This window comes from Monomorium pharaonis, chromosome 1, assembly GCF_013373865.1.
Source record: "Monomorium pharaonis isolate MP-MQ-018 chromosome 1, ASM1337386v2, whole genome shotgun sequence".
Taxonomy (NCBI): domain Eukaryota; kingdom Metazoa; phylum Arthropoda; class Insecta; order Hymenoptera; family Formicidae; genus Monomorium; species Monomorium pharaonis.
In genome coordinates, this window is record NC_050467.1 from 7,087,710 (window position 1) to 7,099,804 (window position 12,095).

The 12,095-nt window shown below is 30.0% G+C and overlaps 1 protein-coding gene across 1 annotated transcript; it reads left to right on the plus strand.

Annotated features, from left to right (window-relative positions):
- The first annotated feature begins 1,709 nt into the window (after positions 1 to 1,709).
- On the plus strand, positions 1,710 to 11,529 carry LOC105840982 (endocuticle structural glycoprotein SgAbd-1). The gene is made up of 3 exons (XM_012688071.3): positions 1,710 to 5,360; positions 9,056 to 9,336; positions 10,730 to 11,529. Exons 1-3 carry the CDS (start codon positions 5,319 to 5,321, stop codon positions 10,941 to 10,943), a joined length of 537 nt encoding a protein of 178 aa, XP_012543525.2. The 5' UTR covers positions 1,710 to 5,318; the 3' UTR covers positions 10,944 to 11,529.
- The last annotated feature ends 566 nt before the right edge of the window (positions 11,530 to 12,095 follow it).

Genomic DNA, 12,095 nt, shown 5'->3' on the forward strand with positions numbered 1-12,095 from the left:
TGTACGCTGATCAGTTTCTCGATATTGTTTAAACTTTAGTTGCAAGCAATTATTGTAGAATTTGCATATTTCGAGAGCAACAAATTCAGATGATGCCCCAGTATCAAATTTAAACGAGTAACAAATTTTTTATAGTTTATTCTTATGTCTTTGCATGTTTGTTGTTTTTATTTATCGTTTAAATTAATTTTGGGAACAATAAATTAAATATTTCTTGAACAACAAATTAGCAACAAATTTCCATATTATTATTACGTATAATTTTATTATTTTTTATATATTGTTCCGCTAACTTAATTTTCTGTTAAAAGAACATTGATAAAAAAAATTAAAAAAAAAACAAATTTTTTCTTTTGCAATTTTTTAGCAACAAATGAGCAACAAATAAAAATATTATTAACAATTGATTTTGTTTATTTTGTTCCGCTAACTTATAAGATGTTACCATTGCATTCGCAATGATTCATCTGGTCTTCTTACATCATAGGTCAAATAACATACACAGTAATATTTTAAGTACGATGCATGTATGTTGATAAATTGATAAATAAAATTACGTCAAATGACTCTAGTATCGTGTTTTGATCTGCATATGCGCCATCCGTCAGTTTGCATTTTAATGCAAAATATTTGGGTGACAAAAAATTCATCGAATCTTAGGTAAATTTAACAAAGTATTTTCTTGTATTTTTTATTTTAATTAAACGAATGTATTAATATATGATGTTGTATTAATATATGGTATAAACAATTACTACAATATATTTTTACGCTGTTATTATAATATATATATGTAGTGCAATTTGGACAAAACAGCATATACAACTAAATAGACAAACTAACATATTATTGAGTATGTCAATACCGAAAAAACCAATCGAGGAAAAGAGGAGAACAATACAAAAAGAATTGTTTTAAATCACGAAATGTGTGTGTGTGTGTGTGTGTGTGTGTGTGTGTGTGTGTGTGTGTGTGTGTGTGTGTGTGTGTGTAAAGAAGAGAATAATTTAAATTATTAGACATCACAAAAGCGTTTCGCGCGTGCTATGTAGCTTTTCATTTTTTATTAAAAAAAATAAATTAATAACTTTTTAAATCTACACCAATTATTGTTTGCTAATCCCACGATGACAGCTATTTATCGCAAATTAGCGCAGTAAGAGAACCAATCAGTGTCGCGGAAGAAGGATGACATTTTGATAAACTCGAATATCAGTTTTATACTATTTTTAAAAATAGATTTTAAAACTTACAAACGGATAATGATAATTTATTGCAACGACTTATGTTTTCAAGCTTGAAGAATGTTGATTTGAATGCGTAAAATGTAAGCAATAGATTCACGCATCTTGTATTAACAAGTCCAAAAGAACTAAAATATTTGCGAGCTGTGCAATTAAACTACATATTATATGTCATTTTGTCCATCTTAATAAATTTTTGTCGATATTTTTATAAAAAATTATATCTTTATTACTTTTTAGTTTTTAATTTACTTAAAATTAGTTTAATTAAACAATAATTTTTATTTATAGAACTTATCAAAGAGAAATTATATATGATATTAAAAAGTTTCTTTAACAAAACTCTGTCATTTGTTTTTTCATATTTCCTCTATTTGTTTTTAATCTCTTTCAAATTATATTTTTTAAAAATTATAGCAATATAAAAAATCATATTAAGTACATATATAGTTTTGTTATCGACTTCTGTAGTCGACTCGTGAAAACATTTGGTGTGTATAAAAATTTTAGACTTTGTACGTATAAAATAAGGATGAGGCGCACTTGGAATTTTAGCAAAGAACAATACTGTGTTTTTAGAATAAGCCTAGGAACTTTAGAAAAAAAGTTTTCCGTGTTTAAGGGGATTCTATCTGTTTTATCGACAGAATTGTACAATTTGTTCCAAAATCTTTCTCCACGATTAAAGTATAGATGATAACAGTGTGCGGAATACATAAACTTTAATTCTAGAGAAGGATTTCTAAATCTATAAAAGAAATACATACAAAATTTTATTAATGACGTGCCTAAATGACTTTACATTATCGATCAAGTTTGACGAGCAGTTTAGCATTCCCTTAAGGAATAAGACTATATCCGTCAAATTACAATCCGTAAAAAAGTTATTTATTGGATCAAATTTTGTTCATTTAAGCGCTTTTACTAGAAATTTGTAGCGGTAAAACAGAGGACTTTAGGATTCCCTTAATTTTTTGATTTTAAACAAAATTCAACATGTCACATATCAAACTGTATTATAGCCTAAATATAAAGCAGCACTTTTTTGCAATTTTAATCGTAAATTTCTCTAAATTGTTACGTGACAAGTAATAAAATTTTTTTAATTATAAAACATTTTTAATGTATTTAAAAAATTTTTGATATTAACATAAAATTTTCTTTTTGCCTTCTTTATTTTGATAGTGTAAAGAATTTTTAATTCTGTAAAGTCAAATTTCAAAAACATTTTTTAATAAAAAAATGTCGGTAATTTTATATCCGTACGATCTATTATCTCGAACAGGTCGAATCTTTTCCGAGCTACGGAATTCAGTTCTGAGATCGACGTAGATTGAGAAAATCGCTACCGTTGCCAGATCACGAAATGCGATGGGTTCGGCGACCGAGGCATCGCGACAGAAATGAAATGTCAATGGAGAAGTGTCCCATTAGGAGGCAAACACATCCTATTAAAGGTTCAAGAGATTGCATTGTTCTTAGCTCGTGTGCCCTTAAACCAGCCAGATCGCGGGGTCGTCGTGACAACGGTGGCCTTTAAATCGGCGACAATAAATCCATATGTCGTCGTTCCCCGCGTGCCCGTATACTTGCGCCGGTCTCACTTCATCCGTCCTCGTAACGTCACTGTACTCCACGGCGAGAATAAAATCTCGGAAACTTGATATGCATCGATAAATAACGAAGCCGTACTAAGTCCTCAAGTCATTCAATTTACAAAAAACAAGATTTCCTTGATAAAATGTACAACTGTACCGGAGGCGTATGTGTCAGCGTAAAGTATCCTCTCTTCCCCCAAAAATTAAATATAAAGTCCACTTAGTTTATTCAGAGAGAGGACACTTTTATTGCTGTATCTAAAAATTTAACTGGATGAAATTTAGAAAATAATTTTATATTGGCTTATCAAAATAATTATATAGGACACTCAAGCATGATAATTATTGTAAAATATTTCAACATTCTAATAATCAACTTAAACGTTTAAGGGGGCATAGCAGTTTGTCGGGTTAAAAAAATCGATATTTTTTTTATTGCATTTTTAAACCTTCAAGAATGTTGTCCTAAAACTGTTTTTTTAAATTCTAATAAGTAAAAAAGTTACACAATATATTTTATCGGGCCGTGCACAGGCGTGCGCTTGCCCTTTTTGACATCCGGGCCCAGCACGCGACACGGAAGGCTCGTATAAGTCGCCGTCTTTCTAAAAATGAACAAATAAAGACAGATCTTGAACAGGAGGGTTCCCTGTATGGCCCAGGAATTGACGATAATAAGTTTAATGAATTCAGTTTTACAATAGAGTAACATCGTTCGAAAATTTTAAACGCGTTTTTCTCAAAACCATGTTTTTAAAGTCTGTAACCATGATAACTTGAAAACGGATCAACCGATCTACCTTTTTTTTTTAACTAAAAGCTTATGAAATTTGCTTGTCTTTGTCGTATCCGATTTTTAAAATTCAAATTTTTTCTATTTTTTTTTTAAACAAACAAAAATAAAATTTTTGGCCGAAAATCGGCATTCTAATTTTAAAGGTTCGCCATTTTGTTTAAAATTTGAATTTTAAAAATCGGATACGACAAGGACAAGGGAATTTACTCTTCTTTAAGATCCCGTTTGGTTTTTGTGTTTCGGATGAACGGGCAAGGAGATATTATGGTTACCGCAGAATCATGCGTGGCGCGCACGGGTAACTACACGACGGTGAAAGGGAGGGGGATTTTTTAACTAAACTAGTACAATAAAATTTGTACGAAAATTACAAAAGGTGTACTTTATTATGCAAAAAGTCTCATTTTTATTGTTAGTCTCTTGGCTGTAAAAAAAATTCATGAAAAATGCCTTTTTTAGTAGCGCCAAACTGCTATGCCTCTTTAATATAATTTTTCTTATAGTTTAATTATTATTTCATAATTATTTAGTAATTAACGTTGTTATTTTTAAATCTCAGGTATTTTAGTAAAATTATTTTCTTTGTTTATTTGATAAAAATCTTTTTAATTGAGTTTTAAAAATAGATTTTTAACTGTAGAATTTAAAAATGCTGCTCCTGCTCAATAGAAAGATTAAATTTAATAAATCAACGATATATTGAGTATATACTTACTCAATATCAATCAAATATATTAAATATTGAGTAGGAGCAATGACGATTTAATGGAAATTAACAGTGTGAAGTAATTGTAATTGTCATTTGATACATGCGTGCTGCATGATAAGTGTGTTGGCCAGGTGCTCTCGGTTTGCCTTCCGAAAAGTAGTGATTCATTTAAAATCAGACATTGTTCTGGATGAATTTGAATCTTTGGCACATAGAACAGACGTGCAACTCTTATGTCATAATAAATAAAAGTAAAATAAATTAACTGAGTCTTAAATTACCGGGAAATATTCAGTAATGATACTAGTTAATAAGTGTAATTAGTAATATAATCTTAATTTAATAATAATATTGATAAAGTGTATTAGGCTTTATTTATAAGATTATATAGATATTTATAAGCAATTAAAATATTTTATTTCTGTTTAATTTTAGTTCTTTAAATGCTTAAAAAGGTTTCAATTTTAAACAATGATTTAGACTCAAAACATTAAGATATTTAAAGTTGAAACATTGCTAATTAGCTCTAAACATTTTAGTATTTTTAATTTAAACATTGTTCAAAAGTCGAACAGCCTTAACTATTTCAGAAACTAAAACACATTTAATATCTCAAAATTCAATACTTTTTTTTTACTATGTTCTTCCCACGCATCATGTACGAAATATACAATCGCGTCGCGTCGCGAGTTTCGAGTAAACGGTAATCGCTCGCGATGATCGTCTCCTCGTTGGTGATCAGAGGGGGAATAGTGCGACCGAACTATCGTCGTTCATGAGGATATATAAGAACGAGGGCTCGCAGGAGCACGGACCCGTCGACAGGACCCGATACACAGTCCCGGTGTGACAGGGTGCCCGCGATATCGAGGCGCTCCCGAGCCGCGCGCTGGGTGACGCGCAGTGCAAAGTGTCATCGCCGGTTTCAGAAGTTATCCTCGCCATATACATCTTCGTTATCGTCGTCATAAATGACAGCTACAATGGGTCATCGCAGAGTTATACGCTCGCTGGTAAGTGTCCCGCGGAAAGAGGCTGTCACGCTGCGAGTGGGAACGCTAACACGCGCGAGGAAACTCGAGTCAGGGGACCGAATTTACGTAATTAAGGGGGAGGAATAGCAATACGTGTAGTCAGATTAAAGTGAAATTTGTAAATTTTATTTCAAGAAAAAATGGAACACAGTTCTGTATTTAGATACACTGAAAATATATACTAGATTGAAATAAATATTCTTTGAAATAGTACCAAGTAAAAATTTTATAAAAAATAAATAATATTTATTTCAGATAGATAAAGATCTAAGTCTATCTTAAATGATTAAAAACCCTCTATTTTTAAAAAACTTTGTGTTATAAGTTAACATTTTATATCATGAATATAGCAAATGACATATCAAAATTAAAATAGATTGTGTCTATTTACTTCTTTCACTGAAATAAATTTGCAAATTGTGCCTTTAAATTATCCATACAAATTTTTTGTTTCCCCTTAATAAAACATTTACGATTTATAAATTCATTTTATTTAGTTTAACACATAAACCAAATCTAGAGGTTTTAACAATCCAATATTAATAAACATATTATCTTCCTAGAGGAATTATGGATCATTAAAGAATTATCTATAATTTTAATCGTAAAATTATTTCTGTTGTAATAACTTCCAATAACTTCGATTGTCGTTAATTTCCAATCAATCCCTTCAAAAGATTGAATAATTTCTTATTTGTAATTTCTTTGATTTCTCAATTTTTTTATTTTTGAATAAATAGAACCTTATTCGTGTGTTAAACTCACAAGTTTTTAATTAAAAGTCTATCCGTGAAGTCTATCAGTGAAGAAAATAGAGAAACGCGACTCGTCGAGATTTGTACCGCCGTAAATTAATCCTCGGTGAAGTTCTTCGTACTAAACGTGAGACTCGGTGGCTACCGATGATCCACGCAGATGCTGCGTGCCTTTCCCGGCTAATGGCGAATCGCTCATAAATTTCACGTCGCAACCTGTGTTGCAGCGCGCGACGCATTTGCACCTTTGTGAAAAGACGTGCAGCATCTCGCTGACTGAATATCGTTACACCATACATGCGACGTAATCCAATAAATATGAAGTAAAACAAAATAAAAATCCTGCTATATTGATATTTCTAAAGTTGCGCGTACGATTTACATCTGTGGGTTTATTTTAACCACTCGTCGGAAGCACGTCGGAGTTTTATTAATCTTTTTAAAGTTTATTAATCCTTTGTAAATTCACGCAAAACGTATATATCAGTTTAATCTCTAAAATAAATAAAAAATTAATAAATTATTAAGTATATTAATTTAAATGTAAATTTAATTTTGACATATATATTCCCAACAAACAAAGATATAATTACTATATGGCATATAGTAATATAATCCTAGATAACAGAGCATATTTATAAAAAAACGTATAAAACATTTGTAATAATTATTTGAAAAAATATTTACAAAATATTTAACTTTTACTTATCATAAGTATGTGTATAAAATACTTAATCTATATTTTAATAGCATCTGTAGAATAAAAATTTTGATTCTTTTTCTTTATGTGTATAAAATATGTATAAAACGTTTATATATTTAAAAAAAAAAGCATTAATAAATATATTGTACAATAATAAGTTAAATTATCAGAACAGTATGTAAATAATACACGAAATAAAAAGGAAATACTATTTCTCTATTGAAACAAAATTTTGTGCTAATAATTATATTAATTATTAAATATACTTATATGTATATTACATATATCGGTCTAACATTTAATTTATTATATTATTTAATATACTTGTGGCCTGAAAAAATTCTCTGAAATTAGTATTGAATATTGCGATAAATGCCACATGTCAAATTGATATAATGCTCGTCAAAGAATAAGGGAGTTCCAAGTTTGAATGAGTGAGTCCCAGATACGCACAAATCGAAACTGACACCACCAATCAAATTCTATAAATTTATCCTGATAAACTCAGCAATCTCATTGTCCGTTTCGATCTGTGCGCATCTGGGACGCTCCCGTTTGAACTCTGGCTGGAACAATATTTTTCACAATACGTTTTTTACAGTCTTTAAGCTGCTTGTAGCATCGTTATTAAATCTAACGATTATAAACTAATTCGAGATATTATTTCTACCTTCAGTTTACAATAGCATTTCAAGTACGACAAACCATTTTGCGGCACGCAATTTATAGAGATGAAAAATACATTTAATAATTAATATAAAATTATCATTATTATTATAACATCAAAATCTGATCTGACCAAGAAATGACAATTTCCTCTTATTTCTTATATTAATAAATATATACATATGTATGCTGTCTAAGATGATATTATATCCATATTATACAGCCGTTATATTCGTGGTTTGATGAGCTTAAATGCGATAATTATTGTGCCAATCAATAGTCAATTTATGTACTAGTTTAAACTCTACGTAAATTATTAAATACGTCGGTTTTTCATAAGCGTGCAAATATCGACAATTGTTAGTCCATTCGACGGCTTGATATTCCCAATGAATGTCAATTAACAATTTCTATTAATCCTCGATTACGCAACGAATTCTTTTCGCCAACCTTTCCATACGTTTCCGTCTCACGTCTACATTTCTCTCTCCGAGCGGCCGATTAACATCAACGCTCGACTCGCCTACGACACTTTTAAGTGTCAGTTCTGTTTCTCTCGCGGAGATAAAAGATACCGCCGTTAGCGCTAGAGTATCCGACGTAATATACCAACAGGGGTTGAAAGTTCATCGTCGGCGCGAGATTCGCGAGATTCTCGTTGTGCCTTCCAGGGGGGCCGACCCAACGATTATTGCATCTTCGTTAACTCGCGGCCGGTTATTGGGCCCCGAAGCGTTCAAAACGCGGGCCGCGTTCATCGATTAAATAGAAAGTGTCCTTTCCCGTAGGATCCACCTCCACCGTCGCACTATATGAAACACCGTTGCGAGCGGCGATTCTCGACTGATTATCCAACGCGACGCGATGCGGTGTCACGGGGTCATCCACGGCAATATCCGATTGTTCCGTAGATAGATGCGGTTCATTAATTTTCTCAAACAGCTTAAAGACGCGCTACTAATATCCTTCGATTTGCAAAATTACCTATTTCTTTTTTGAGAAAGAAGTCCTGGCAAGTCTCGGAAACGGATCTACAGAGTTTTGTTTTCTAATTTTTCTTCATTGTGGAATTGTATAATCTTTTAAGTTACAAAATTAGCTTTAAAACAAATAGCCCAATGTTATTTGTAGCGCACAATTGAGAGCAAACAGAATTATAAATAACACTTTATAAAAGTGTTTGTAAAAATTAATTACATATAATTAAATTAAAATTATAAAATAATTCCGTATTAAAGTTAATACCCTTTTTGCAATTTCAATTGCCCATAAAATTACGATTATTTAAATCAAATGTAATATATAAACATTAATATAATACAAGTATACATTGTATGATATTGTGAATTACTTTTAAATTACTTTTCAAACCACTCTTATATATTCAATTCTTTTTTTGTAGTTATTTAGACGTATTAAAAAATTATTTTACATGATTTAAAATGTCCAACAATCTTTTTATTATTAAAAAGAATTAATGTTTTGGTCACTTTGGTCGTGTTTATTTTCAACTTTTCTCTTCAAAAATTTGTAAAGAATAACTCCCACAGATTTGGTGTTTGCTATCATTTCCGGCGATTCTCGCTGAGAGGCTATCCCCGGATCAAAAGGCACCGCAGTTCGCGCGCGGCTCCGGCGGCCTCATCTTGAACCCGCCCTTCGAAGATGAGCAGAAGACAGTCGCGGGTCCACCGGCCACAAGTGTCGTCAACGAAGACGGTGTCCAGCGGGAGGAGATGGCCACTCTGAAACTCGTGGACGGCGAACTGGTTCGAGTGGTGGAGGGTTCCTACTCTTACAAGAGTCCCGAAGGAATCCCCGTTTCCGTTCAGTAAGAATTCAATCCTATTTGCTGTTTTTTTTTAAATAATAATTTTGTTACATTATAAGATATTTGATTACTTAAAATACAGTTTTTTGACTGCAAATAAGTAATTTATTTATACTTACAATTTAGTTATGTCTTGCTTATTATTAAAACAAATAAAGATTTACATAACTATAATCTTTGTATAAAAAAAAATTTTTTTAATATTTACTTTTTACGTTACAATATTTTAAATTAAAGAAATCTTATTTAAATTAAAACTAAAATTTTATAAATTACTATATATATTTAAAAAAAAATTTTTTGAATGTATACATTTTTTTCTTAAATCTTATAAATATTTTTCTTTTATTTAAGAAAAACACAATTAAAGAAGTAGTACATTTTTTATTTTAACAAATATTTTTTAGGACATGAAAACATTTATTATTACATGTGTTAACAACGCAATTAATCATGCAATTGCAAATTTATGTTTATACAATTATTTTTACAATTTTTGGGCATTTATTTGTATTGCGTTTATGTCATTTCAGATTGTTTGTAATTTATAAATAATTTGTGATTTTTAGAAAATTATAAAATACAAATGAAAATTTAAAATTAAACGTTGCTATAAATACAAAATTATAAAATTGAATTGTATTTTAAAAATTATTTAAATAACGAAAGTTGTTCCTACCAAGTATTATTAAAAATAATTCTACATGACTAAACATAGCAGACTTGTATTCAAATATAAAAGACTCTCGTATGAAATTGCTTATAAGCTTGATAAATCAGAAAAGATATACGCATATATTTATACATAAAATCTTAGCAGTTTACTTTCACAATGTGTTTCAATATCGCTGTATTATTGAAATTATATCGCATAGCTATATTTTATGTAAGTTGGGCTGACTTTCCGAAAACTACGTCCAATTTACATAGTTCTTAATAAAAATGTTTTAAACGACCTTGTAATGACTATTCTTGAATAGATTTTTAACAATGAAAAATATAAAGGCAGGAAATGTTTAAACGAAATTATATGTCAATAACTGTGCGATTCCACATAGGTTTTCGACTTTCCATTCGAAATGATTTTTATCCTTACTTCCACTTAAATCAATACACTTTTAACTAAAATATCAAAATATATCAAAAAATGTAAAATGTATCAAAAAATAACTAAAAGTATTTATTTATGACATATATTTTTTTATTTAAACATTTTATGCCTTTATCTTTCTCATCGCTAAAAATCCATTTAAGAATATTTATTTTAAGAATATTTAAAGTATTTTCACTAAAAACTATATAAACTGGGCGTAAGTGATATGCGAAAGTTTATCCTTAAATTGCAATGTTATTCTATGTCACATAAATATACAATAAATTTTGCATTTGCAAGCTATGTCGCAGACGAAAACGGGTACCGAGCCGGATTCAGATTGGGAGCCGCCGCGACCGGAGTGATGATGGAATCTCTTATCAGACCTTTAGGACCCACCGTCGGATCTATAGGACCCAATATCGGACCACGCATTGGTCCTCCGGGACAAGGAGGAACTACATATCTGCCATCGAAGCCGAACGTTGACCGGAGTTACTTACCGCCTCAATAAACTTGACGGCTGGCTTTAACACGCTTCCGCATTTTGTGGGCAGTGTAATCGATGGAACAGAAGAAGTTGCAATATCGATACCTCTCACAGAAAGATGGGACAATTTTCTCTGTACAGAAATGCCGAGCCGCGAGTGGTTTTCGGCTGAACAACTTAACTACGGCTTATTTAAAATTATTTAAAAAAGATAAAATTGAAGGATATAACAGAACTTTGTACCTTGACTAATTCCTGTTATTTGTTTTTAACTGTCTTAACACTTGTGTGTAATATATTGAAATATTTAATTTGAGAATCTTAAAGTAAAAAAAAAGAACAAACACTTCAAAACATTTGATAATGAATAAATGATAATCTTTTGAAAAACAGTCTTAATAATATCTTTAAAAAGTGTTTATATTTTAAATTTATGAAGTTTTCTAAAGAAATATTTTAAACTTAGGATAAAGTTCCAAAAACATCTTACCTCCGATTTTTTTGAAACTACGTATTCTTACGTATTTTGGGGCTCTGATTACGAATATGATGGTGAATATTGAAAATTTAACTTTTATGGCAAAAACCATGAAAAAAACCATAAAAATCATGATTTTTTCCATTTATTTCCGTAAATAATGGGAATTTCTAAAAATAATTTAAACAAAAGTTATAGACCTTATCGAAATACATATTTTATATCTTATGTATTTTTGTAAAAACAGTAGTTTTTGAGAAAAACAACGTTAAATGTTCAAAACTTTATACAACTCATTTAACATACGTCGAGTTTTATTAGGTAATTTTAATGCTTTTAACTATATTTAAGTACGTTTATTTTATATATGTATATATATATTTAAGTATGTAAATAACACAACCAAAATTATAAACATATTAAAAAAAAAGATTTATAAAAAAAAAGATTTTTACTAAGTTTTATTGAAATCGGAGGTAAGTCGTTTTCGGAACTGTACGCAAACTTTTTAAAATTTTGTTTTTTTTTGTGGAAATTATAGAATATGAAATCCTAAAGTGACTAAATAACGGTAATAATAATGTACAAATAGGAATATTTCAATAAAATGAAAGTTATTTAACGATAAAACTGCTTACAAAAAACCTAATAAAGATTTAATTAAAACGCTGATTTCTAAAATTAATAATTTACTAAAA

What these genes read in the sequence shown, in the direction of transcription:
- LOC105840982 (XM_012688071.3), top strand. Translation starts at nt 5,319, where the DNA reads ATGACAGCTACAATGGGTCATCGCAGAGTTATACGCTCGCTG. An exon ending in GCAGAGTTATACGCTCGCTG is followed by an intron (nt 5,361 to 9,055) that starts GTAAGTGTCCCG and finishes TAACTCCCACAG; the next exon opens with ATTTGGTGTTTGCTATCATT. An exon ending in GGAATCCCCGTTTCCGTTCA is followed by an intron (nt 9,337 to 10,729) that starts GTAAGAATTCAA and finishes TGCATTTGCAAG; the next exon opens with CTATGTCGCAGACGAAAACG.